At 50.0% G+C, this 26,898-nt stretch overlaps 2 protein-coding genes across 7 annotated transcripts; one reads left to right on the forward strand and one right to left on the reverse strand.

Moving 5' to 3' along the window:
* The first annotated feature begins 2,887 nt into the window (after positions 1–2,887).
* Positions 2,888–12,394, forward strand: fhip2a (FHF complex subunit HOOK interacting protein 2). Its single transcript, XM_067236904.1, has 17 exons — positions 2,888–3,150; positions 3,975–4,053; positions 4,298–4,467; positions 4,670–4,774; positions 4,894–5,016; positions 5,187–5,411; positions 5,586–5,782; positions 6,138–6,252; positions 6,534–6,610; positions 6,792–6,984; positions 7,366–7,523; positions 7,772–7,918; positions 8,023–8,113; positions 8,285–8,428; positions 8,658–8,798; positions 9,095–9,198; positions 9,385–12,394. The coding sequence occupies exons 1-17, from the start codon at positions 3,106–3,108 to the stop codon at positions 9,494–9,496; spliced, it is 2,226 nt and encodes a 741-aa protein (XP_067093005.1). The 5' UTR covers positions 2,888–3,105; the 3' UTR covers positions 9,497–12,394.
* On the reverse strand, positions 12,297–26,025 carry srfb (serum response factor b). Of its 6 annotated transcripts, none has more exons than XM_067236906.1 (9): positions 25,182–26,025; positions 22,796–23,066; positions 16,515–16,690; positions 16,185–16,413; positions 15,328–15,483; positions 15,100–15,186; positions 14,411–14,596; positions 14,167–14,268; positions 12,297–13,685 (listed from the first exon to the last, which is right to left on the reverse strand). In XM_067236906.1, exons 1-9 carry the CDS (start codon positions 25,830–25,832, stop codon positions 13,600–13,602), a joined length of 1,944 nt encoding a protein of 647 aa, XP_067093007.1. In that variant the 5' UTR covers positions 25,833–26,025; the 3' UTR covers positions 12,297–13,599. The 6 variants fall into 6 exon arrangements, with proteins under 6 accessions (XP_067093007.1, XP_067093008.1, XP_067093006.1 ...); XM_067236907.1 differs by having other exon boundaries at positions 14,192–14,268; positions 14,411–14,602; XM_067236905.1 differs by having other exon boundaries at positions 14,411–14,602.
* Positions 26,026–26,898: the final 873 nt, after the last annotated feature.

Here is a 26,898-nt window from a genome sequence, read left to right on the forward strand (position 1 = left end):
GGCCTAACTTTTAAAGTGTTAAGATATAAAATCGTTTAAAAAATAATTAATATAATAATTTAAAAAGTAACGTAACCTACTTTCCCAACTAGTATCTATGACTGCCTTGTCATAGGATATAACTGGCCCTATTAGTCCGTTATTACAACCAAATCTGACACAGGTAGTAGTATTCCTACAGGCCCCCTCCACTTGAGGAGGCAGGAAGTATGCCAAACTACCGCCAGGGGGCAGAGTCTTGCACGGACTCAAGTAGGACAGATACTCATGTTTAAAAAGACTGGTAAAAGTTGAAGTACTGACTACACTTTTTCACTAGAAGTAAAGAAGTGTGGGCTCTGACATATACTTAAGTAAGGAGTAGCAATTACTTCTACCTGTTTTAGTATCTCGCTGGTAACTGGACCTCACAACATGTTACTCATCATTAATACAAAAATACACTATAGACGCATTTGCCAGGTATCTTTTTTGACACCGACAATTTCGAACATCTCCCTCATACGCCATGGGTGATCAGGAATGTCTCTATTCTCAGTCATGTCGACATTGTTAACTCTCTCTCTCATCCATAAGATACCTTTTTTCCACACACACAAACTGTAAGGAGGGGAGAGGAGAGAGGAGGAGAGGGGAGTGGAGAACAGAGAAGCCTAAAAAAGTAGATTAAAGCAGAGCAGAGTACAATAGAGTATAGTACAGTCCTCATCAAGTACTAATCAATGATGCAACCTTTTGATGCAATATTTTTCAACCTTTCAGAACTTTTTGAAAAATATAGTTCTTTGTCAACTTTTTGAAACTTTAGTTAGAGAAAGTTATTTTAACCTTTAGAAAATAAAGTTTAAATAAAAATTTCTCAACCTTCAGAAACTTTTTTTTCCCGAAACGTTTAGGGTTTGAGGGTCCTCTCCTTCACTGTCTGTTGAAAAAGTTTCTAAAAATTATTTTCAAAAAATTATTATCAAACTTTCTAAACTTTTTTGGGGAAACTATTTTTTTTTCCGAAAAAGTTTCTTAAGGTTGAACAAAAATAATTTTAACAAAAGTTTCGAAAGGTAAAAAAAATATTGTTTCTAAAATCCAAAACAAATCTAACTTTTCTTTTTCACACACATGATGAAAGGGGAGAACAGGGGTGAGAAAGACCATGCCACCAAACAGATTAAAAAAAGTCCTGGCTTGAAAATGTAAGGTGTAGAAAGTACAGATATATGTGTAGAAAATGTAAGGAGGGAAAGTAAAAAAAAAAAAAAAAAATCAATGGTGACGTAAAGTACCGACACCAGAAAAATATGTTTTAAAAAATACTTATTTTTTATATACTTAGAAATATTTTCGCCCTGTCCACGGGAGCGGTTGTCTGCATATATCTGCCCGCTCCCAAATCTCTTGGCAAAGTGACCGCATGGACGGAGAAGGGGTTTCTTCAGAGGACACGGCTGCTCTACCAGCATGCAGGTGTGTGTGTGTACTGCAAGACAAACGTTTCTCCTGAGATAATAAAATAGTATGTCAGTTAAAACTAATGAACCTACAATTAATGAATGACAAGGAAATCAACAGATACACCCATAACCTTTTATTTACAAACACCAACATATTTAAACTACTGCTGCACAGCTACTTTACTGCATGTTCTCCTCTGCTACCTGAGCCACAGTTCCTTGGACAGTGTCTCGGAGGCCGAGCAGTAGACCAGCCCCCTATACTGGCTGTGCCCCATCAGGGTGTTGCCCACACCTCCGACACGTTAGGCCTCATTCTGCGTTTGTACACTCGGGTTTTGACGGGCGGAACAGGACAGACATTAGCAAGAAGCGGAGAGATCAGGATAGGAACAGAGAGACCTGGACATTCAGGCATTAGTAAAACCATCCGAGGCTGGGTGGTACACATCTCCCTCTGGACTCTAGAGGAGGGGGCAGTGTGTGGGCTGACAGCCTCTGGGCTGGGGCCTGCCCTGCTGCAACCTGGGGCTAGAGGCTCCTCATGGCTGCTCTCTGGGAAGGTGGAGCCACAGCAGGGCGGATCTTGTCAGGCTTTTCAGGCCCCACTTCTTCTTGGGACTCAAGAATCCTGCAGAGCCTCACAAAGATGGCCTCCACCAGCCGGCAGTAGGCTGGCCTCTGGGTAGGGGCTGGCCTCTGGGCAGCCCTACTTTTTAAGAGGTGTGTTTTCTTGAATAGTCTTGTCCACTTCCTCGTGGTATTCACGTATGTTTTTTTTCTACTGCCTCAAATATTTCCAAAACGGCGAACGCTAGTCGTTCGTTGATCAATGCTTTAAGCATTTGTGTTTTGGTTATTTCGGACATTCTCGGATTGAACTGCTCGATGTAGTAATTTGCTGAAAAAACGTATTCTGTCCTATTTCTCCTCCTTCATTGAAAACAAATGCAGATACTGAGTTTGCGTCGACTATAAGTCCTTCCGGTCCCGTTTATTTTTTCACAATAAAAGGCGCGAACAGTAAGGGGCCCAAAACGATTGCTTTCGACAAAGTGGGGTAATAAATCTCTCAGCATTTTCTGAAGAATGCAATAAATATAACAGTTGTATTCAATATGTATTTGGCTTTATGTTGCACTATTAGGTTTTATCCTACCAGTATCACCTTTAGCCAGGCATCGCCATTCGCCAGTCAGACCAATTCGTAAATGAGGAAATAAAAGTTAAAACATTAACTGGAATATTCTTGTTCCCATGCTACATTATTTACTTCACTCTTATATTCATGCAAACGTGTAAAGTAAAGTAAAAACGTGTTTATCCTCCCATATGCGAGACTTACTGTCCTCTGGTGGTCAGAAATGTTATCGCTTGGCTGGGGAAGTGCCACCGTGTCCATACGAGAATCCAGCCTGCTCGAACCGTGCTGTTTACTGGTGCTTACAGGCCTGGTACCAGGAGCTGGCTTGGTTGTGCAAGTCTAGATCTGTGAAGTCATTGGCTAGTGCGTTTTACTGTTTTATGGTGTGTCTTTATTTTCCTGTAAGGGTCATTATATGAAACCTCCAATCTGGATCGCGGAGGTAGCAATAGAAAGAAGATAGAGGAATTCTCTAGGTCTTCTCGTGAGAAACTGCTCCAGTCGAAGAACAAAATGTTCTCCAAATTCACATCGATTCTCCAGCACGCAGTTGAGGCGGTGAGTTAAGTTACCTGTTTAGACAAACATACCTGCAGTTCAGGGTTCAGTCGAAGTCGGCGAGAAATGGGCCTGTGTTTATGGTCGACCCTTGAAACCTAGATGAGGGGCTAGCAAGTGAAGGCTCGCTAACCAGCCATCCATCAAAGCATTTGCTTATTTTGAAATATATTTGAGGCTTTAGTGCTTTGTTATGTCTGCGATGTCTTTGTTATGTCTGTTATGTCTGAGTATGTGAAGACGCCAGCGAGCTACCTGGCTAAAAATTGATGGCTAGCTTGAAAGGCTAGTTGTTCAGTTTGGATTATGAAACATGAGCAACTGATTCTGAAATATTTGCAACCACCTTAGACAAGGAAAGGTAGACTACATTATTAATAGTTGCATTCTAATGTAAGGCATAAGCTGTAGATAGAGCTAGCTAGCCAGAAGTTGTTTGGCTGACACATGAGAGGGCGGATGGCTTGTTGATGTGAAGCAATACAGGCTGTAAACAGTCTACACGATGAAGTTTATGGAACCAAAAACATCCAACCATTTGGTAGAATGTCTGTCACCCTTAAACTTGTTTGGCTATAGTTAAAACTCTGATAGTCATAGGTATTATTTACAAACACAGCCTCTATTGAGGGAGCGGCAGATAGCTGGACGTGTATGAACACTGTCCACAGGAGGTCATTGTCGTCGTTGTGGATCAACTCTAATATGCATTGATGTCAGTGTGTGGTGGGGTTCTGAAGAGGATCTGGGTGTCTTGTCTTGTAATGGTGTACTAAACGGGATCTATGACTGCGTGTTTTTTTATATGTTCTATTTTTTTTCAGCTTGCACCTTCACTGCCCTTGCAGGAAGACTTTGTGTATCACTGGAAGGCCATCACACATTATTACATTGAGACATCAGGTAAGAACAGTTAACACACTGTTATCTAAGGTCTCTAATCAGATTTGAATAACATGAAATAAAGAGCAATGTATTATGACCCAACTCTGTAGCCTGCATGTCCAATGCTTTTGCTTTCAAGCACATCTTGTATAAATGATATATATATATATGTGTGTGTGTGTGTGTGTGTGTGTGTACACCCCACACCTCCTGTGTCTGTGGTATGCATTGTTGCTAACTGCATGTGTTTGTCTCCCACCAGATGACAAAGCCCCAGTGACTGACACCAACATCCCCTCCCACCTGGAACAGATGCTGGACATCCTGACCCAGGAGGAGGGAGAGAGGGAGTCTGGTGAGACGGGGCCCTGCATGGAGTACCTCCTCCACCACAAGATCCTGGAGACCCTCTACACTCTGGGCAAGGCAGACGTAAGGTTCCATAAGCACCAGTCTAGACCAGACACAGACAGTCCTCAGTGTTGATGCTGTCCCCCTGCCCCATCGTGGGTGGCTTGTGTTTATACTGAGGAGTGAGGTTACTACTTCACCAAGGCTCCAGAGTGCTTAGTAGGGCCGTATTTAGAGAAACCGTTCTCTAGTGTCCTTCAGGGTGTGTGTGTGTGTCTTCTAGTGCCCTCCAGGGATGAAGCAGCAAGTTCTGAGTTTCTACACAAAGCTGCTCGGACGCATCCGCCAGCCCCTGCTGCCCCACATCAACGTCCACAGACCTGTACAGGTGAGCCGTCTGGCAGCTGGACCTGCTGTGGGCTGCTTTCTATATAGTGGGGTTTTAATTGCCTGAAACGGACTACATGTTGAAGGTGTTTTGCGTGTGCTGCTGTGGTGACCCTTCAGAAACTGGTGCGTCTGTGCGGAGAGGTTCTGGCTGCCCCCACAGAGAGCGAGGAGATCCAGTTCCTCTGTATCGTCTGTGCCAAGCTCAAGCAGGACCCCTACCTCGTCAACTTCTTCCTGGAGGTACTTCCTCCCAGAGCTTCAGATCAACTCTGATCAGGGAAACAGGAGGGTGGAAACAGGAGGGTGGAAACAGGAGGGTGGAAACAGGAGGGTGGAAACAGGAGGGTGATAGGAGAGAGGGTAGCGGAGTGATGTGTCCAAGATGATGTTATCAAAGTCTGTGTTCCCAGAACCGGATGAGGAGGCCAGAAGCCCGGAGTCCTGGACGAGAGGAGATGGACCCTTCGTCTCCAGATACAGGCCAGCCCCAGGGCCAGCCCCAGGGCCAGGCCCAGCTCCAGGCCCAGGCCCAGGGTGGGACAGCCCCAGGGGAGCCCAGAGCAGCAGCCAGCTCTGCCCAGCAGAACAACAACTACAACCTGGTCTCCTCCCTCCTCAACCTCACCAGGAGCCCGGTGGGTCCCTCCAGTGGCTGGAGGTGGAACATGACAGTTTGCTTTAAAGTGGCAACCTAACCATGTTTATCTATTATCAATGTATGTTTCCGTTTCATGTTATTTGATTATGATCTATGTCTAACTCCCTCCCTCACTCCCCCTCTCTCCCTCCCTCCTCTCTCCCCCCCCCAGGATGGCAGGATCGTGGTGAAGGCGTGTGAGGGCCTGATGCTGCTGGCCAGCCTACCGGAGCCTGCGGCCGCCAGGAGTCTGACTGAGAACACAGAGCTCTGTGAGCTGCTGACGGGCAGGCTGGCCTCCTTCTACAGGGCCCTGCCCCAGTCCATGGACCCCCTGGATATAGAGACCGTGGAGGCTGTAAACTGGGGGTAGGCGGGGTTTGGGCTGGGGCTGGGGCTGGGGCTGAGGCTGAGGCTGGGGCTGGGTACCCCCTCTGTCACGTCACATCTAGTGGACAGACAGCCAAGACCACAGTCAATCAATTATGTGTAATGATTTATCAGTGTTAATCTTGTTAGGTTGTCATCAATGTTCTCTTAACAAGACTCGCCCCCAGACCTTGTGGTGCAGGTGGAATCAGACACTGGCATGAATCCACAGTTCTATTATTAACATCTCAAATCTATTGTGAGGCTGAATATCATTTCTTAAATGTATTTATGGAGACAAGTCTGTGAGTGTTGTTTGTGTAGCGGTCTGCTAACCTGGTGTGTGTGTTTGCAGGCTGGATGTGTATAACCTGAAGGAGGACACAGCTGTGTTCACAGGGAAGAGAGCTCTGATCTCCTTCCTCTCCTGGCTGGATTACTGTGACCAACTCATCAAAGAAGCCCAGAAGGTACTCAACACTGACCACACACGCTGTGCAGGGTTTCCCACAGAAAGGGGGATAGTTTGTGCGATAGACTAATGTGTTCTGCAGAGAAGGGAGACTGGCGTTTTGGAATGGAAGGGAGAAAACCGGACAGAGTAACACGGTGGATAGCACTATTTAAAACAAATGCTGAGTCGAGGCTGTTTAGGCGCTGTGTGGAGGCTGTTTAGGTGCTGTGTCGAGGCTGTTTAGGCGCTGTGTCGAGGCTGTTTAGGCGCTGTGTTGAGCCTGTGTGTGTTCTCTAGACTGCGGGGGCGGTCCTAGCCAGGGCAGTGAGGGAGCGCTTCCTCGTCACGGTGATGGTGCCACAGCTGATGCAGACGTGAGTTCAGACCCTGGAATACCTAATTTCTCACCTGGAATACCTCATCTCTCACCTGGAATACCTCATCTCTCACCTGGAATACCTCATCTCTCACCTGGAATACCTCATCTCTCACCTGGAATACCTCATCTCTCACCACTGGTGATGCTTAAGGAGGTGTGTGTGTGTGTGTGCGCAGGTCAGAGGTGGGGATCTTGACCTCCACAGCGCTGCTGAACAGGATCATCAGGCAGGTGACGTCAGAGGCCCTGCTGAGGGAGGTGGTGTACTTCCTGCTGGGGGAGGAGTGGGGGCCAGAGACCCTGGCCTCCATCACACAGCCCCCCCTCCGACACAGACTCATAGAGCACTGTGACCACCTGTCTGATGAGGTGATCACACACAGTACCACACACACACCCACATACAACACACACACACAGTACCACACACACACACCCACATACAACACACACACACACACACACCCACATACAACACACACAGTACCACACACACCCACATACAACACACACAGTACCACACACACCCACATACAACACACACACACACACACCCACATACAACACACACACACACACCCACATACAACACACACAGTACCACACACACCCACATACAACACACACACACACACACCCACATACAACACACACAGTACCACACACACCCAATGCTGGAATGAACCCCGTGCTGCTTCTGTAACGAGCCCCAGAGTGGTGCGTGCTGTGACCGTGTTCTCTGCCCTCCAGATCAGCATCATGACGCTGCGGCTGTTTGAGCAGCTCATCCAGAAGCCAGAGCAGCATGTGCTGAGCAGCCTGGTGCTGCGCGGCCTGGACGACCGCAGCTACCTGGAGAACAGACCCCCGGACGAGGTCCTGGAGAACGGCCAGGCCCACGACGCTGTGTAGGCGCCTCGCGCTCCCCCTGACACACACACACACACAGCTCCTCCTGACACACACACACACAGCTCCTCCTGACACACACATACACACACACACAGCTCCTCCTGACACACACACACACACACACACAGCTCCTCCTGACACACACACACAGCTCCCCCTGACACACACACACACACACACAGCTCCCCCTGACTTGGACTGGTTGGTTGCCAGGTTTGAGGTATTCATCCCTCTCTCCTTCCAGAGACCTGGAGGAGGACCCTCTGTTTGGAGAGGACCTGTCTTCAGAGAGCAGACTGTCCTGCTCTGATTGGCTGAGCTCATCTCCACCCCAGAGTCCAGACCACGCTAAGCCTGATGGGAAGACGGAGGTCCACAAGATTGTCAACAGGTAACCCCCCCTCCTCTCTGGGAGCAGGTGCAGCTGGAATGTTCTGTTCTAGCACTCAATCATGTTGCTCATGTTGGTTCATTGATCCCTGCTGTTGTCTGCAGTTTCCTGTGTCTGGTTCCTGATGAGGCTAAATCGTCCTATCACGTGGAGGGCACCGGGTACGACACCTACCTGAGAGATGCCCACAGACAGGCACGTTTACCCATCTGTATACTCTATATCTATATAAACACACAGACACTGCTGTTTACCCATCCATAAACACACACACACACACACACACACATAGACAGACAAGCCCTCTGACCTGCTGTCCTGAATGTACCTGTGGGGGTGTATCTGTAACCATGTGATGGTGTGCAGTTTAAGGACTGCTGTGTGGTGTGTGAGCGCTGGGACTGGCGATCCAGCGCCCGGCCCCTGGAGAAGTGCAACCTGGACGGGCCCTTCTTCGAGGGACACTTTCTCAAGGTGCTGTTTGACAGGATGGGACGCATCCTGGACCAGGTCAGTCTGAACCTCCCTCACCAGGCCTGCTGTGGATCTAACAACCTGCTTTGTTTTGCTCTAGATGAAACCCAGTTGAACTGCTTAAACTCACTCCTCAGTATAAATACTGCACACCCGGGTGTGAGCTGGCCTTGCTCTCTTTGTCGCTGTGTGTGTAACGTAGAGGTGTGTGTGTAACGTAGAGGTGTGTGTGTAACGTAGAGGGGTGTGTGTATTGTGTGTCCAGCCCTACGACGTGAACCTGCAGGTGACCTCTGTGCTGTCCAGACTGGCCCAGCTCCCTCACCCCCACGCTCATGAGTACCTGCTGGACCCCTACATCAACCTGGCCCCCGGCTGCAGGTCCCTGTTCTCAGTCATCGTCAGGGTACGACACACACTTACACCTCTGGATGCTGTGATGTGATGGTGGATGCTGGGATGTGATGGTGTCTGGTGTGATGGTGGATGCTGGGATGTGATGGTGTCTGGTGTGATGGTGGATGCTGGGATGTGAAGGTGTCTGGTGTGATGGTGGATGCTGGGATGTGATGTGATGGTGTGATGTGATGGTGTCTGGTGTGATGGTGGATGCTGGGATGTGATGGTGTGATGTGATGGTGGATGCTGGGATGTGATGGTGTGATGTGATGGTGTGATGTGATGGTGTCTCCTGGATCCTAGGTGGTCGGGGACCTGATGTTGAGGATTCAGCGGATCCCAGACTTCACCCCCAAACTGCTGCTGGTGAGGAAGCGTCTGCTGGGCCTGGAGCCAGAGGGCACCAGGTAAGACTTCAGCTCTCAGACTCCACCTGCCTCCACCTGGAGGGGGCTGTGTTTACGTCTGGTGGATGTGTGTGAGATGGTGTCTGGTGGATGTGTGTGAGATGGTGTCTGGTGGATGTGTGTGAGATGGTGTCTGGTGGATGTGTGTGAGATGGTGTGTGTGATGGTGTCTCCGTCTACCTGCAGCATCGACCACCTGACGCTGCTGGAGGGGGTGATCGTCCTGGAGGAGTTCTGCAAGGAGCTGGCCGCCATCGCCTTCGTCAAGTTCCATGCATCTGCCTCCACCTCCCCCTGACCCCAGCAGGACCAGACTACACCAGGGTCCCAGGGGGACCGGGGCGTGGGTCAGGGCTTGGGGCCGGTCATCCCAGCATTCCCTGGTCCTGGGAACTAAGATGAAGGGTTGAGGATGGAGGAGGGAAGGAGCTTTCTCTGGACTGTAGAGCTGCACGTGCTCTGTACCTCCCCCCTTCCTCCCCCCTCCTCCTCTCTTCCTTCAGCAGTACAGACAGGCTGTCGCCCTCTCTCTGTACTCCATACAGATCAGGTTGATGAGGGCGCGGTGTGTGTGTGTGTGTGTGGTTTCCAGAACCACCAGTGTGTCAGCGCTTAAGCCTCGGTATGGACTCAGTGACATGTCAGGGACTTCCTGTTTAAAGAGCCCTCTGATTGGATCAGGTCATCTGTGATTCAGGCCATAGGGAGAGGAATCACTAATACCCCTCTGCAGTCTAGACGTTTCTACCTACATTACAGTGAATGTAAAATAGATTCATCTTCATTCTAACATGGAGACAAGGAGCTGCAGTTTGTATCTGAGATACTAGAATACCCTTTTAATGCCAAGCCCTCATATTTATTCACATTTGATTTCACATTGCCTTTTCAGTATACACAAGTTTTTATTACAAGTATTTATAATTCCTTACAGACTAAGGAGCAAGAACTTACAAAACCATATCTTTCATGTTTCAGATCATCATCGCTATTAAACCTGGTTGTAGTGTTGTTACCATGAGAACTGTACAGTAGTGCTATTCTGGCCTTGCCTTTCTTGTCGCCTTTGTTTGTTTCCGCTGTGTGGATAGTCTGTAGTAACCACTGACCCTGTCACAGCACACAGCAGTGGCGTAACAGCAGGTCGCCTTTCTGACCTGGAAACCATGTGCTTGATCACGGACGTCTTTGAACGGTGAATTTGTTACATATCACATGATTATGTTTTGCATCATGAGGGAGTTTAAGTTGGCATTTGTGGAAAGAGACATCTTTCTTTTGCATCCATAATAGTATTTGTATGATAAAAATGGACACTGTGTTTATCAGTACCTGTATGACAGAGCAGTAATGATACATCATTTTCTATCTTTAGGGAGTAGAAGGGAGGGGTGGTAATTCAGGAAAAAGTGTTGCAAATTCCTGTGCTTTATGTATTTAGTCTTAGTTCTTGGCTAAGTTTGTGACAGAGTTTGTGACAGACAGCACATGCGTTTGATAGAAACTTCTCTTTAAGCTTCTGCTCTTATACATGCGAATGCTCGGGGAAGATGGCTGTTCCCTCTGGAGTCAAGAGTTAACCAGCTGTTATCCAGCACGGTCTTTGTTGAGGAGAGACAACCTTGTCCTGAATGCAGGTTCGGGTTACCCAACAAGATGTTGAGATCCATTTTCACTTCTATATGTGGTTGGCTGGCTGGCTGGCTGGCTGGTTGGTTGGTTGGCTGGGTGGTTGGCTGGCTTCCTGGCTGGTTGGAATTCCTGGCTGGCTGGCTGGCTGGCTGGCTTGATCAGTGAACCAGTTGGATTAGCCTTCATGGAGCTTTGATACTTACGCTTAATTGTTTATTTAATCTAAATTAAGGATGTACTTTATGTAACCAATGCAGGTGCTGAGGACTCTGTGTGTTTCATGTGATGAGAGGGTGTATAGATGCAGGGCTGTCTGGATGGATGAATGTTATGGATGGATGAGGCTGTTTGTGAGGTGAAGTACCGTCCCTCTCTAAACCCATTCTAAACACCGAGCTACTTATGCAAATGTTTGCATGAAATCAGATTTGCACATTGTCTTGTTCATATGTTGTACATACGTAAAACACTCAAAAAGCTTCTTGTTTTCAAGTGTTTGTTGTTTCATGAACCAAAAAAATACTAAGATTTACCATCAGGAGACTGATGTGTCTATTTTAATGGAGAAAAAAAGCATCTTTTTATTCTTGATCATGCACATTTTTATCAACGTTTTAAATCTTTCTGTACCTGTAAATAATGTGTGTGCGCAGTAGCAACAGTGATATTCCAGGTGTAAATGCATGCATGTATCCAACATGGCTTGTTTAAATACTGACCAGTCTGTCCACCTGTGACAGCAGCTGGCAGACTCCTTGACACACCTTCCCTCTCCCTGACACTCCTTCCCTCTCCCTGACACTCCTTCCCTCTCCTTGACACACCTTCCCTCTCCTTGACACTCCTTCCCTCTCCCTGACACTCCTTCCCTCTCCCTGACACTCCTTCCCTCTCCCTGACACTCCTTCCCTCTCCCTGACACTCCTTCCCTCTCCCTGACACACCTGGCCAGGTTCACCCCCCGGCTGGGTCTGGACCCCAGAGGATGATTCTGTTTCATGATGCTTTGCGAAGGCGCACAGCGGCTGTGTCCTGCCTGCAGGATCTAGTGAGGGTTAGGGTTAGTCTGTTTGTCTTCTACTGTCATGGATATCAGCTTAGACCAATCACTGTAACTTTCGTATGAAATTTTTTTTTGTTTCTCCATTTAATCATTTAAACCTTCACTGCTGCTTTCCACTGCCGTAAGACAGCAGGGTGTAACAGGCCTGCTCTGCTGATGGTCAGGATCTTTCTGTGATAGTGCATATTTCTATGTTGGGTAAGGTGCATGTTCATGCCTGTGTTCCTGTGCTCTGGGGCGGTGAGAGACCACACTCACCTCTGCCTGTTCCTGCTCTGTGTGTTAGGATCCATGCAGGATATTCTGGCTGTTTTCCATGCTCCGTCCTAATAAAAAAAACATCTCTGTATATGAGTCACAGTTGTGTGGAGTCTTTTCCAGCATTGTCGACAGAAATGTTAAAAATGTTTAATTCTGTTTTTATTACAAAAGTTCTGTACATGTACTGTGTTAAACAAATATTCAATAACATGTTTTTAAAAATAAATGCACAAAACAATGGTTTTGCAAGGTTGACGTTTGACCTGTAAAGAAGTGTGCTAAGACACCGTCTCGTCTTGCATGGGGGCTTCAGGAGATGCCAGAGATCAGAGCGTCATGCCGTCTCAGATCACAGCTATGCATACAATGCAATCGGGGTGGTCAACTTCTTCTCCGGGGTGTGTATCGACCCCCCCAACCTGTGGTTTTGACCTCTTTTGGGGGGGGGTCCAAGTCTTAATTAGGGGGTCAGACCCCCCCAAAGCACCCCGTAATTCGCACCCTGATGTGATGTATGTAGTGATCTTGACATCAGAGTTCTGGTGAGTATGTGGAGTTTCAGATGTCCGTGTTCCGACTGCAGCAGGGGAGGCAGGAGGTTGAGAGACACGTCCGCAGGGGAGGCAGGAGGTTGAGAGACACGTCCGCTGGATCTGCTGCTGCCGGCATGTTCGGCACCCCGACCAAGACACGCACTGACACACCACACGCTCAATGTTTTCATTTACCTGCAGTCAAATGCTCTAACCACTGAGCTGTGCCCATCATGTCTGTATCCGACCTCATTCGGGCAGTGTTAGGGTTAGGCACAATGCTCACTGTCCTTGATCAAATATTACATATTTCAAATCTCCAGTCCCCTCAGCACATTTAAATTCAACATAATATCTTCCTATAGTAGGCTACATTCATTTACACACATTAAACTAATAATTCTTTCCTTTTTTCCACATACATACAAAAACAGCTACATAAAAAAGCTAGTACATGCCATTGCACAAACAGGCTAAAAATAAAATGTGTTTCCATAAAAAGATTTATGTACATTTCAAGAGTATATGTGATTGCCCGTTCATCTATAACCCCCATGTTTTAACACATTCAGACACATCAACGTGTTTGGCTATGTGATGAGGAGCTGTGCTAGCAGTGCGCACACAACATCATTACAAAATCTCAAAAAAAGCGCAAACGTACCGTGAAAAACAGTAATACAAAATTCAACAAAAAATATTCATCAATAAATAGAGTAGTGTCCACCAGGCCTCAGGTGAGTCAGTCGGTCTTACAGCTCTGCCTCAGGTGAGTCAGTCGGTCTTAGAGCTCTGCCTCAGGTGAGTCAGTCGGTCTTAGAGCTCTGCCTCAGGTGAGTCAGTCGGTCTTACAGCTCTGCCTCAGGTGAGTCAGTCGGTCTTACAGCTCTGCCTCAGGTGAGTCAGTCGGTCTTACAGCTCTGTGTGGCGTCCAGGCTGACGACCTGCAGCTCTGTCAGGGTGCTGTCGCCGGCGTTCTGCTGCTGACCAATCACCATCTGGAACATAAGATGTCCTCATTAGCATGCAGCACCGATGACCAGTCGCAGCCTGACACCTTCGAGTTGCTCCTGTGTCAGCATGCCTCCACTACGTTGACACATTTAAACATCCCATAATCACTCTGTCAAAGACAAAACAATCAGATTTTCACTACTACTTTTCAAGTCAGTCACACGCACTAAAGCATATAATCTTCTGCTCCATGACACTCAGAACAGCCCCAGTGTATGATACCAGACCAGAAGCAGCAGTGTCCTGGCTTAGTTTCACATGCAGCTGTTTCATTGGTGCATGTCACTCGTGTGTGTACGTGTCACTCGTGTGTGTACGTGTCACTCGTGTGTGTACGTGTCATCACGCGGTGCCCGTTCCTTCTGACCCTGCACCCCCCACCGTGACGGAGCTGGGGTGTGTGCGTGCACTGGGGTGTGTGTGGTCAGTGACATGCTGGTTGCAGAGGGAATATGAGAGTTTCACTTGTAAGGTGTAGATCTTGCCGTACTGGGTGTAGCTGCACCGCCGACACTGGGATCTGTACAGTACCAGGAGGAGCTGTGAGGAATACCTGAGGGACTGCACCTACACACACAGATTAACCACATCAGACTGTAGCAGTAGAAGACCACATTCCTTATTTAAACATGTGTATCTGCGTGTCTCGAGTCTTGATGGTGTTAGGATGTAGCTGTCGCCAGGACCAGCCTGTCCGCCCAGCCTGTACCTGCATCGTGGCCGGGGGCGGGGGCCACCTGCATGGCTCCGGGGGAGAAGGTGTTGAGCACGGCCAGGCTGCCATCACCCAGAGCTGGCGTGGATGTGTACATCACAGCATGGGGGCTGGGGTACATCATGTGACCTGCCATGGAGGTGGGCACCGAGGAGGTTACGATGGTCGCTGGGAGACTCACTGTTGCTGGGGGGGGGGGGGGGGGGGGAGGTAGAGGGAGAGAGAGAGAGAGAGATGTAGAGAGAGAGATAGAGAGAGAGAGATGTAGAGAGAGAGAGAGAGAAAATAAAGCAGATGCTCCAGCAGGTGGCGCTGCAGCACTGACAGACCCAGGATGACAGATCCAGGATGACAGATCCAGGACGTAAACTAGATGAACTGTGCCAGACCCAAGCGGCTACTGATCAGCATGTTCAGTCTGACACATGACTGCTACTTCTTCACTGGTCATTAAAATATCCTATTGCTGTAGCTCATTACACCAGTACTGCAGAGGGAGGCAGGGAGGAGAGAGAGCAAGAGAACAAGAGATAGAGGGAAAGAAAGAGAGAAAACAAGAGATCGCTAGATAGAAAGAGTTAAAGTGTGTGTGAGAAAGCTGGAGGGAGGGAGATCGAGTGAGAGAGAGAGGGAGAGCTTTCGAGGGAGAGAGATCGAGGGAGAGAGAAAGGAGGGGTGGTTACCAGTGGTGGTGGATGTGAGGGTCATCTCAGCATTGCTGTCGTTGGTGCTGTTTGAGCTGGGCTGGAGATGCTGCTGCATTCCTGTCCCTGGAACACACACACTGCTCAGCCTACTTCAGTACTACTAAAATACTACAGCCTACTGTGTACTACATCCTACTGTCCTGCAATACTAGAGCCTGTACACCTCTAAAAGGCACATGCTCACCCCCCTCCCTCCCTCCTCACCGGTGAGGGAGACTGCAGCAGGAAAGCGGAACACAGCCTGCTGGGAGTGGTGAGCGTGCTGGGAAGAGCAGAGGGCCTGGGCCTGCAAGGTCAGGGGGTGCTGCTGCAGCTGGCTGAGGGGGATGGTGGGGGTGCCGGGGGGGAGGGCCGTGCCCGCTGGGGAGGGGGGGGAACACACACTTGGTCACAAGCTCCATACACAGACCTGGCTTAGGGCCTTGATTGGACTGTAAACAGGTCACATGTCACGTGCCAGACAGGTGGAGGTGGCTATCTGCCCTTTGCCACTGGGAGAGCTGCCACTGGAGGTCACATGTTAGACACACACACTCAGTCTAAACACACACACAGTCTACACACACACAAACACAGCCTGGTTCTGACCCTGACCAGAGCCTGCTCTAAAGAGTGTCCATGAACAACGTCTTCAGGATCGTTTTAACACAAAGAATATTCATTGAATATTCATGACTAATTACTGGCCCTAGCTTGGCTGTCCCTCTACGCGGTCCACATTGTGTGGCTCCTAATTATTCCTCTCAGCAGCAATCAAAGGCCTGTCTTCTTTCTTCCTGGATACCGTCTGCTTTGTGAAACAGGCTGAGTGTAGGCCAGGTAGAGAGAGAGAAATGGGAGGTGGAGACGACAGCTCCAAGCGTCTCTGAGGTCACGACTGTATTCACATTCTAATCATGGTGACCCAGCGGCCCTTCTAACTGAGGAGCCGACCCTCCACACAGCTCACAGCTAACACACTAACCGCAGTACAGAGGGAACTGTGTGTGTGTTGTCAGTACGTATATATATTACGGGGTGTGTGTCTTTACAGATGTTTCCAGTGCAGTCTGCCAGCGTACCTGACATGAAGGTGAACCCTCCAGGAAGCTGCATGACCCCGGCTGTGGTGCTGGTAGCTTTGAGGATGGAGCCGTTGGCGCTGGCATTGCTGCTGGGGGGGGCCAGGTAGTTGGTGATGGGGAAGGAGGTCCCGCTGGTCACCTGCATGCTGGTGGAAGAGGAGGGGGCTGTGGGGCTACTGGTGGTGCCAGGGAGGCTGGTCACTGTGAACGCAGGCTTCAGCTGGTCCTGGGAAACACAACAAGCTCACATGAGTGTTTGTGATTAGTGGGTAGGTGGGAATCAGTGAAGTTTACTTAAAGACAATTTACCACTTAAAGTTTTCATACATAAAGCTGCTTGTTTCCCCCGTCTAATGCTGCCTCTCTCTGCTGCCTCTCTCTGCTGCCTCTCTCTGCTGCCGCTCTCTGCTGCCGCTCTCTGCTGCCGCTCTCTGCTGCCTCTCTCTGCTGCCTCTCTCTGCTGCCTCTCTCTGCTGCCTCTCTCTGCTGCCTCTCTCTGCTGCCTCTCACTGATGCCGCTCTCTGCTGCCTCTCTCTGCTGCCTCTCTCTGCTGCCTCTCTCTGCTGCCTCTCTCTGATGCCTCTCACTGATGCCTCTCACTGATGCCTCTCACTGATGCCTCTCACTGATGCCTCTCACTGATGCCACTCTCTGCTGCCTCCCTCTGATGCCTCCCTCTGCTGCCTTCCTCTGCTGCCTTTCTCTGCTGCCTCCCTCTGTTGCCTCCCTCTGCTGCGTCTCTCTGGAGATCTGCTGTGTTCACATGCAGAGAACATACTGTTATCATGTTGCCATCTCTGGTTCTAACACCACCAGACCTGAATCAAGGCCCTGCTGTGTGTATGCATGCATGTGTATCACAGTGAAGACAAGAACACTGTGAGGGAAGTTAAGTGCTCCATTCTCATTATTTGATTGGTCACCATGACAACCTGTCTGATAGAGAAAGTCCCGGTGTTCAGGAGTGATGACATCATCACGGCCACAAGGCTTCTCTGCTTCTGGTCCCTGACGAGAGAGAGATCTTCCCATGCCCAAAACTCGATGATATAACACCTGCAGTTCAGTGTGATTACGTTTACAGCGCTAGAGGATTAGTGTTGAAGACGATGAAACAAGACTGAAGAGCCAAAGAACATTTAGATAAATTGTCAATATTTTAGTGAGGGGGTGTACTGGAGGCAGGTAGGCAGCATGCTTACATGTGATTGTACTTTGCAACATCTCTCTCTCTCTCCCTCCCTCTCCCGTCGTCTCCCCTCCCTCCCTCATTCTCTTTTCATAAGCGAATGATGACACGTGACTGGGTGAAGGGTAGAAGGTTCACCATCGACTCAACAGGACTGATAAGACTCACCTACACACACAGGCTTGTATTCCTGTCCTATTGAGGACTGAGAACGCCCTTAATGCACTTCTAGCCCTGACACCCCTACAACCCTCTGAAAATATTACTTGAAGGATCCAAGAAAATGTCCCCACAAGGTCCATTTGATCTCAGTTTACTAAGGAGGACTACTGGTTCCCACAAGGGTATTTACCACAGACACACACAGACAGCATGTAACAGTAGGGACGGGGTCCTCTGTTAAACACTTTTGCTCCATAGTGAGGGCTGGACTAGTCCAAGGTTCCTGCTCTGCCGCTCTAGTTAAACAGCAGCTGGGAGAGTTGGAGAGGGGGGAGGGGGAGAGAAACTGTCTTTACTTTCAACTAGAGAGAAACAACAGTACCTAAACAGAGAACAGTTCCGTATTTTACGGAAAATAAACTGCATCCCATCAGAATGGGAGGTTTTTGTTTGGAAGTCAGAGTATAAACTGCACTGGAATGTAGGCCGCACTTTATACGGGAACAATGATACTGTAGCTCCAGCTAGCGTTGAGAATTGAAGACAAGGAATAATGCTCACGACTGTTTATTTACCCGGGAACACTTACACATTGGACAGACATCTAACTATACAACATTCACAATCAGGGTTAACACTCAAATTATCTAAACTACAGACCATAGCATTACATACATTACAGAACGAACACAACAATAGAACTCCGAACAATGCTTATCTAACTAAGCTAATGCTCTTAACTTCGTAGAAGTTAACTTGCCGCGGGGCATTCTGAGTACCAGCATTGTCACTAGCAAGCAATGCACGAGTGTAGGCGATGTGTCACACTTCGGTTGTGGATAGTAGGCTATGTCCAGAAAATAAGCCAAATCACTAATTTAGTTGCAAAAATTCCCAAAAATTATTTTAGATATAGTATAACTTTATCCAGCTTGCAAATCCTGAGGACAGCCTACCGAAGTTGAATTAGCCAATGTCCTTAGCGATGATAGCTAACGTTAGTTTGTTAGCTGTATAGCTCCCTATACGTAGGCACAGTGCAGCAACACTGGGAAAATACAAAAGGTAGGCTATGTATCTAGGAATCACAACCGTCCCGTGGTGTCCAACAAGATCATAAACAAGGGGCAGGACAGTGAGGGGCTGGGGGGAGGGGGGAACCAGGACAGTGAGGGGCTGGGGGGAGGGGGGAACCAGGACAGTGAGGGGCTGGGGGGAGGGGGGACCCAGGACAGTGAGGGGCTGGGGGACCCAAGACAGTGAGGGGCTGGAGGGAGGGGGGACCCAAGACAGAAGTGGAGGGGGGGGAGGAGCAGTGTAGAGGACAGCTGGAGGGAAACCAGAGCTTCCAGAGAGCGGACTGAACCCCTCCCCCAAGAGGAACACACCTCACCTGGAGGAGGAACACACCCTCACACCTGGAGGAGGAACACACCCTCACACCTGGAGGAGGAACACACCCTCACCTGGAGGAGGAACACACCTCACCTGGAGGAGGAACCCACCCTCACACCTGGAGGAGGAACACACCCTCACACCTGGAGGAGGAACACACCCTCACACCTGGAGGAGGAACACACCCTCACCTGGAGGAGGAACACACCTCACCTGGAGGAGGAACACACCCTCACACCTGGAGGAGGAACACACCCTCACACCTGGAGGAGGAACACACCCTCACACCTGGAGGAGGAACACACCCTCACACCTGGAGGAGGAACACACCCTCACACCTGGAGGAGGAACACACCCTCACACCTGGAGGAGGAACACACCTCACCTGGAGGAGGAACACACCCTCACACCTGGAGGAGGAACACACCCTCACACCTGGAGGAGGAACACACCCTCACACCTGGAGGAGGAACACACCTCACCTGGAGGAGGAACACACCCTCACACCTGGAGGAGGAACACACCTCACCTGGAGGAGGAACACACCTCACCTGGAGGAGGAACACACCCTCACACCTGGAGGAGGAACACACCCTCACACCTGGAAGAGGAACACACCCTCACACCTGGAGGAGGAACACACCCTCACACCTGGAGGAGGAACACACCCTCACCTGGAGGAGGAACACACCCTCACCTGGAGGAGGAACACACCCTCACACCTGGAGGAGGAACACACCTCACCTGGAGGAGGAACACACCCTCACACCTGGAGGAGGAACACACCCTCACACCTGGAGGAGGAACACACCTCACCTGGAGGAGGAACACACCCTCACACCTGGAGGAGGAACACACCTCACCTGGAGGAGGAACACACCCTCACACCTGGAGGAGGAACACACCCTCACACCTGGAGGAGGAACACACCCTCACACCTGGAGGAGGAACACACCCTCACACCTGGAGGAGGAACACACCCTCACCTGGCAGTAACAGTGTAACAGTGAGGGCTGTACTGACAGTAACAGTGAGGGCTGTACTGACAGTAACAGTGAGGGCTGTACTGACAGTAACAGTGTAACAGTTGCTGTAATGTGTCTACTGGGGCTAGTAATATCTGTCTTCATCACGTGGGGTTCAATCAACTCCATGAAATGGTGACAACTGGCCCAGTCAGCCCAGCCCTGACAGGACACCCATCAGCAGTGTGTTGGTGGTATCGCCCTCCCTCCAACCCTCCCTCCCCCCCCCCCTCCCTCGCTCCCTCCCCCCCTCCCTCTGAGTGCCATGGCTCTATTTGGGACGCCTATAAAAGGCAAGGCAGCCCAAGTGTGGGAGCAGCAGCCAATGACTGCTGACCTGTCCAGTTGCTCGCTGTAAAATAAGGGGGGTGACATAATCCGGCTTCGCTCCCCCCTGGCACAGCAACACATTGCTCCCCTCAACCCCCCCTCCCCCCTAGCCCTTCCCTGCCCCCCACCCCCTCCCCACACACACAACCCCCTGTCCTTTCTCCCTTCACTAAATCTGTCACTCTCTCTTTCTCTCTCTGTCTGTGTCCCCTTCCCCCTCTCTCTCCGCCCCCTCACCTTTCACCAGACACCCTATTTAGGAGCAACCTTGTGATAAGGGTTCATATCTCAGTAAATTAACTTTCCATTATCTCAATGACACTCACTTGTCACCTGGTGTTGCAGCCTTCAGTCTGCAGACCGACTGACCAACGGGTGGAGGGGGACGGGGGGGGACGGGAGAAGACAAAACAACAGAGGGGTTGTTTTGTCAGACACACAGCAGACATGTGTGTCTGTTGCCCCCCCAAGTCTCCCCCAGTCCCCCCAGATCACTCTCTGGCTCATCCCCCCCTCTCTCCCTCAATCTCTCCCCCCCAGTCTCCACCAGCTAGCCCATGAGCTGAGATGTTTAGACTAGCATATACTGTGTGTGACAAGGCTCTGCAGATGAATGTGTTGAGGCATAGAGCAGGTATCAGATGTGTGTGACAGTGCTGTATGACAGCGCTGTATGACAGTGTTACACAGCGCTGTATGACAGTGTTACACAGCGCTGTATGACAGTGTTACACAGCGCTGTATGACAGTGTTACACAGCGCTGTATGACAGTGTTACACAGCGCTGTATGACAGTGTTACACAGCGCTGTATGACAGTGTTACACAGCGCTGTATGACAGTGTTACACAGCGCTGTATGACAGTGTTACACAGCGCTGTATGACAGTGTTACACAGCGCTGTATCGGTTCTATGGCGTTCCACTGACAGATACAGACACATCCCTCCCTCCCGTCGTTCTAGTTGTATTTCACTCTCCTCCACAAGTCTCTCTGTCTCTCATTGTCTCTTTCACTCTCTCCCTGTCTATTGGTCTCTCTCCCTCACTCTGCCTCTCTCTCCTTGCTTCTCTCTCTCCCTGTCTCTCCCCCTCCATCTCTCTGCCCCTGATCTCACTCTCTTGCACAGAGGGTTGAGGTTAAGGCGTGATCACCAGATCATCTGTCTTCTTTAATCCATCCCTGTACCCAGACTACCCTTCACAGCTGAACCAGCCCGGTCCCTGGCCCCAGGAGACAGCTGCAGCGTATAAAGAATGTGAGGGGCCTCCACCAAGAGAGCACACAGGGGAACTATACCATATATGGTCACGGAGGCTGAATCAAACTTTTATCAATGAGCTGAGTGGTTATGAGCGGTGTATGTTTGGGTTATCCAGAGCTGTTGAAGAGGATAGGGTTAAAGTAGGGGGAAGGGTTGGGGTCGTGTGTATGGGTAGGTTAGCAGTGGAGTTGGTAAGCAGGGCTAGATGTCTTCCAAGGGAGATCAGTCTGACCAGACATTACATTTACATTACATTTAGTCATTTAGCAGACGCTCTTATCCAGAGCGACTTACAGTAAGTACAGGGACATTCCCCCGAGGCAAGTAGGGTGAAATGCCTTGCCCAAGGACACAACGTCTGTTGGCATGACCGGAAATCGAACTGGCAACCTTCGGATTACTAGCCCGATTCCCTCACCGCTCAGCCACCTGACTCCCTCTAGCCACCTGACTCCCTCCCACCTGACTCCCTCCCCCAGACATGCTGCTACGTCCACAACAGGACATGCTGCCTCCATATGTCCACAGCCCTCCTCCTCCTCTTAGTGAGTAATCCCTCCCTCTCCCCCCCTCTCCTCATGAAGAACCAGAAGCCCAGGCTGTACTGTGTGAGAGCAGCTGCACAAGCAAACCTGCTGCACAACCTGTTTCAGACACCAGGATCCAACCTTCAGGGCTAACCACCAGAGAGGGCAGCAGGTAGGAGCGCTTCAGGCTGGACGCTACAGGTCCGGCAGCTCTGGCTCAGAAGTCAGGTGGCGTCAGGTGGCTGAGCGGTGAGGGAATCAGGCTGGTAAACTGAATGTTGCCAGTTCGATTCCCGGACGTGCAAAATGACGTTGTGTCCTTGGGCAAGGCACTTCACCCTACTTGCTTCGGGGGGAATGTCCCTGTACTTACTGTAAGTCGCTCTGGATAAGAGCGTCTGCTAAATGACTAAATGTAAATGTAAGTCATGGAGGCCGCGTCAGAGGCACGGCATTTCACTGCTAAGTGTGGAGAGAGCTTGGTTGCTCTGGGTACATTTCCCTTAGCAACCATCCCAGCTACCTGTTATGTACTCTTCTGAAGGAAGGCAACAGTTCCCAGTAATGACAATAATGATGAAAATGTACCTTCCAACTCTATTCCTCTCTGCTTCATTCTAAAGCACACCTACAGATAACCCACACCTAGACCTGCTGCTGGGTTTGAATCCTTCTCTAATCCCAGAGTCAGTTCTGGCCCATCTGGGCTCCAGAACTCACCTTGGAATCCCCCATGCTCTCCGACTCAGACACCTGGTAGGTGAGGTCCGTCTCCTCGAAGCCCGTGGCGCTCATGCGCTGGTCGGTGGAGGGGTCAGAGCGCGGCGGGGAATCGGGGGAGTTGAGGCAGGTCTGGATGAGGGCCTTGCCTGTCTCGCTGGTGATCATGGGCTGCAGCTTGCGCGTGGCGAAGGTGTACACGTGTCCGGTCTCGCTGGCCACCAGCAGCAGCACCTGTGTTCCCGTCAAGGTGGAGAGCTCGTACGCCTGGAGGAGACACACACCAGGGCACAGGTCAGGGTGAAGCCAGGAGATCCCTCCTGCATACTTTATTATTACAGCAAGCCCACTGCTTCTGAAGAATCGTGAGAGAGGAGTATTAAAAAACAGCAGTTCCTGTGTTTGTGTTCCATGCAGTGTCGCACACAAACCAACCACACATTACTGAAGGGGGATTTTATTCCAATGACGATCCCCGCCCCCCTCCTCACAAAAGATAATGGCTTGAAGCTGTAGCCAAGAAACCACCGCAAAAAATACCAGAGCTGCTAGTTCTGACGTATACTCAAACGTAACTAAAATAACATTAGATAAAGGTCTGAAAATAGCCAGTGTGATCTAGCAGGTTCCTGATTGTAGGGGGCACATGACAGACAGATGGGGGGGGGGGGGGGGGGGTCTGGGGGAGACAGACGGGGGGGTTGAGGAGGGGGGAGGGGAGGAGAAGATAACAGGGAACCCTTCCTCCAGCAGAGGTGTCTGTGGAACATGAGAACATGAGCAGACTGTGTTCCCACACCTTGTCTCTTCTGTACCAGCAGACACACAGGGCTGCCCTGTACCAGCAGACACGCAGGGCTGCCCTGTACAAGCAGACACGCAGGTCTGCCCTGTACAAGCAGACACGCAGGTCTGCCCTGTACAAGCAGACACGCAGGTCTGCCCTGTACAAGCAGACACGCAGGGCTGCCCTGGGAGGGATGCGTGAGGAGCACCACACTCACACCCTCCCCACTCACACCCTCCCCACTCACACCCTCCCCACACACCCCCCTCCCCTGGCTGCCCAGCAGGACCTGAGCTCCTCTCAGACCCTCAGCATGGGATGCAGGGACCAGAGGAGAGACCAGTACAGAGCACCAGAGGAGAGACCAGAGGAGAGACCAGTACAGAGCACCAGAGGAGAGACCAGTACAGAGCACCAGAGGAGAGACCATAGGAGAGACCAGAGGAGAGACCAGAGGAGAGACCAATACAGAGCACCAGAGGAGAGACCAGAGGAGAGACCAGAGGAGAGACCAGAGGAGAGACCAGTACAGAGCACCAGAGGATGTCTATGGCGGGGGAGCCCCCAGCCCGTAACTCAGGCTTCCCGCTCAGAGGAACCACGGTTTCCACGCCAACAGCCCGGGCTACAGGAGATAAACACAACTAGGCAGTCACTGGAAACCCTAACCCCAACCCCTAACCCCCAGCCTGGAGGGCAGAGCTCTCACCTCCAGCACCACCTCTCTCTCTGCACCATCACCTGAACCCTCTCTCTCTGCACCATCACTTGAACCCTGTCTCTGCACCATCACCTGCACATTAGTCTCACCTCACGTTAACTTGTTCATATGTAACATGATCCTCTCCACTACCTCCAGGAGGGTTCGGCCAGGTTTCCTGCTGTGCTGCTGTGTTTAGCTGCCCTCCAACTGTCCTCTGACCTGCTGCTCCTGAGACAGCCACTGCCTCACACGCTACGCACACACACTCACACACACACGCTACACCCACGCACACACACTACACACGCTACACACACACTTATCAGAATGTCTGAGATCTGTCTAGGTGTGAGTAGGACTCAAAAACATCTTGAAGTTGTCAGCTACCATTTGTCAATGATCCAAGTGTGTGTGTGTGTGTGTGTGTGTGTGTGAAGGGGGTGGGAACCTGGACAGAAATAGTAATCTCAGTTGCTCTCGTCTATTTTCAGATCATTGCCAGTCATGCCTGTTCTGACTTCCCAGATACAGCCTGGTCAACATGCCCAGGAGGCCTCTAACCTGCTCACAGCCTCGGATCACAACTACCTTCACCTGCATGGCCACACACGACTGGACACAAGTATTGTGAAATGAGAGTCAAAGTAGTCTAAGTTTATATGATGGCAGAAGTCTAAGTTTTGTCCTCTGGGGCAAGTTCAACACAAACCTGTGGTGTCGGGATTCTGTGAGGTGGGTCTCTGATAGTTTCCTGGACAGAAAATCTGACCAGACAACAGTTAGCCAACATCACCTGATCCCTTCAGCTACAGCTCTTGAGTTACATCACTGAGAGAGTAAAGACAGCCCAGATGTGTCTGGACACTTATACACAGCTGCGCGCCACACTCACCTTCTTCATGATCCCAGTCTTCCTCTTGCTGAAAGTTGTGTATCGCCTCAACTTGTTGTCAATAAATTCCATTTTTATCTTCACTCGCCCACGTGTCTTTTTTCCTGGTTTTGCCCCGGCGACTCCTCCGGGGACCCCTCCAAAACCCCCGGGCTGTACCCCTAGCTCATGCCCCATGACGGTAGCCTCCATCTCCGCTCTCTCACGCTTCACACCTCTCCGGCTGTCCCCGATTGAACCCATAGGGTCGTCATCCTCCCCCGACTCAGAGTCAGCATCCGACCCGCTGCACATCGGCGCACAATCTTTCTCAGTGTTGAACCGGCTGCCTCCGTGAATACCAATTCCCGTATTTAAAACCCCCATTGCTCCCTGTCCTGAGGTCTGCAGCGTGGTCAGTCCCGTGCCGTTCCCTGGTCGTGCCCCGCCTCTTGGAACGACACCCTGACCGTTTCCCCCCAACATCCCGACCCCGTCCCCCTGCCGCCCAACTACACCGGAGCTTCCGCTGACTGCAGCTATATTTTGTCCTGTTCTAACCAAGACAGGACGAATCCCGCTACCAACTGCCCCCGGCCCGTGCCCCGTGTTACCCCTGCCTGAAGCGGCCCCGTGTCCTGCTGGTGCCGATCCGGCGTGGCTCGGTAACATTCTAGTTAGAAAACAGTGCGTCTAAAAACGCCAGCTGACCGCTGGAGCGCTTGGTGGCACAACTCCAACACAGCGCATGCAAATACCAATGGGTAAACACAGCGGAACTAGGAAACAAATGTGAGTCTGTTTGAAACTGCGAGGGCAAACTTTCAAAAGTGCTGCCTTCACCTGGGTGAAGCTTGACTCAACCTACTCGATTTCTAAAACTCACAGCGCTGCTCTACAAGGTACACTGGAAGTACAGCCTTGTTGTTCTTACTCCGCCACGCCATGTAGTCCTGGCCATAAACTCATCAAATGTCGTCGTTATCCGCGCTTTGATGTGTAAAAGACGACTATAATTAATGGGATTACACGTAACTGTCTCACAATCATTCATATAAATATATTATCAGCTGAATTAACAAACAATGTTTCCGCGGGTGCACTAATATTACCACTTCAGATCTGCTTTCCTCCTTATAAAGAGATACAACGTTTCCTTTTATGGTGTTGTCTCTCCTTATTTGGTGAGTCACAGCGTCGCCTCTGGATTGGATGGGGAGTACCAGGGTAGTGCTGTCATTGGCTAATATGAGAAGGTCATTAGAATAAATACCAAAATGGTTGCGCTACTTTCAACGTCACTGTGGACACGGAGACTGACATGACAATACATCATCTAGGCTCTGTTAAGAGTAGAGATTGACTTATTTTAATCAGTTATACATATATATTCCATTTCTTTATAGTAGACATAATGTAAGGCTTTCATTGTGCAGATGTCTGTTACCATAGACACAGTGAGTGAACAGCTGTTAAAACGTGAACCTTTATTGAGCAGCAGGTATATGATGTGATTAATGACACCATTTGCTTGAAGCTGATAAAAAAAAGACACCTGTGTGTGTCTAGCGTTCATAGAAAATAAAACAAACCGTGTTTTGTACTAAAAACAATATATATATATATAAAACAAGTTCATAAAAACAATACAAGGCCATTGCATTTGATTAGATATTGTAAAATAAGAGGGAAAACGTCTAATAATCCTTCATGTTCCAGCAGGCACTTGAGTCATGAT

Source organism: Osmerus mordax, chromosome 5 (genome assembly GCF_038355195.1).
Source record: "Osmerus mordax isolate fOsmMor3 chromosome 5, fOsmMor3.pri, whole genome shotgun sequence".
NCBI lineage: Eukaryota > Metazoa > Chordata > Actinopteri > Osmeriformes > Osmeridae > Osmerus > Osmerus mordax.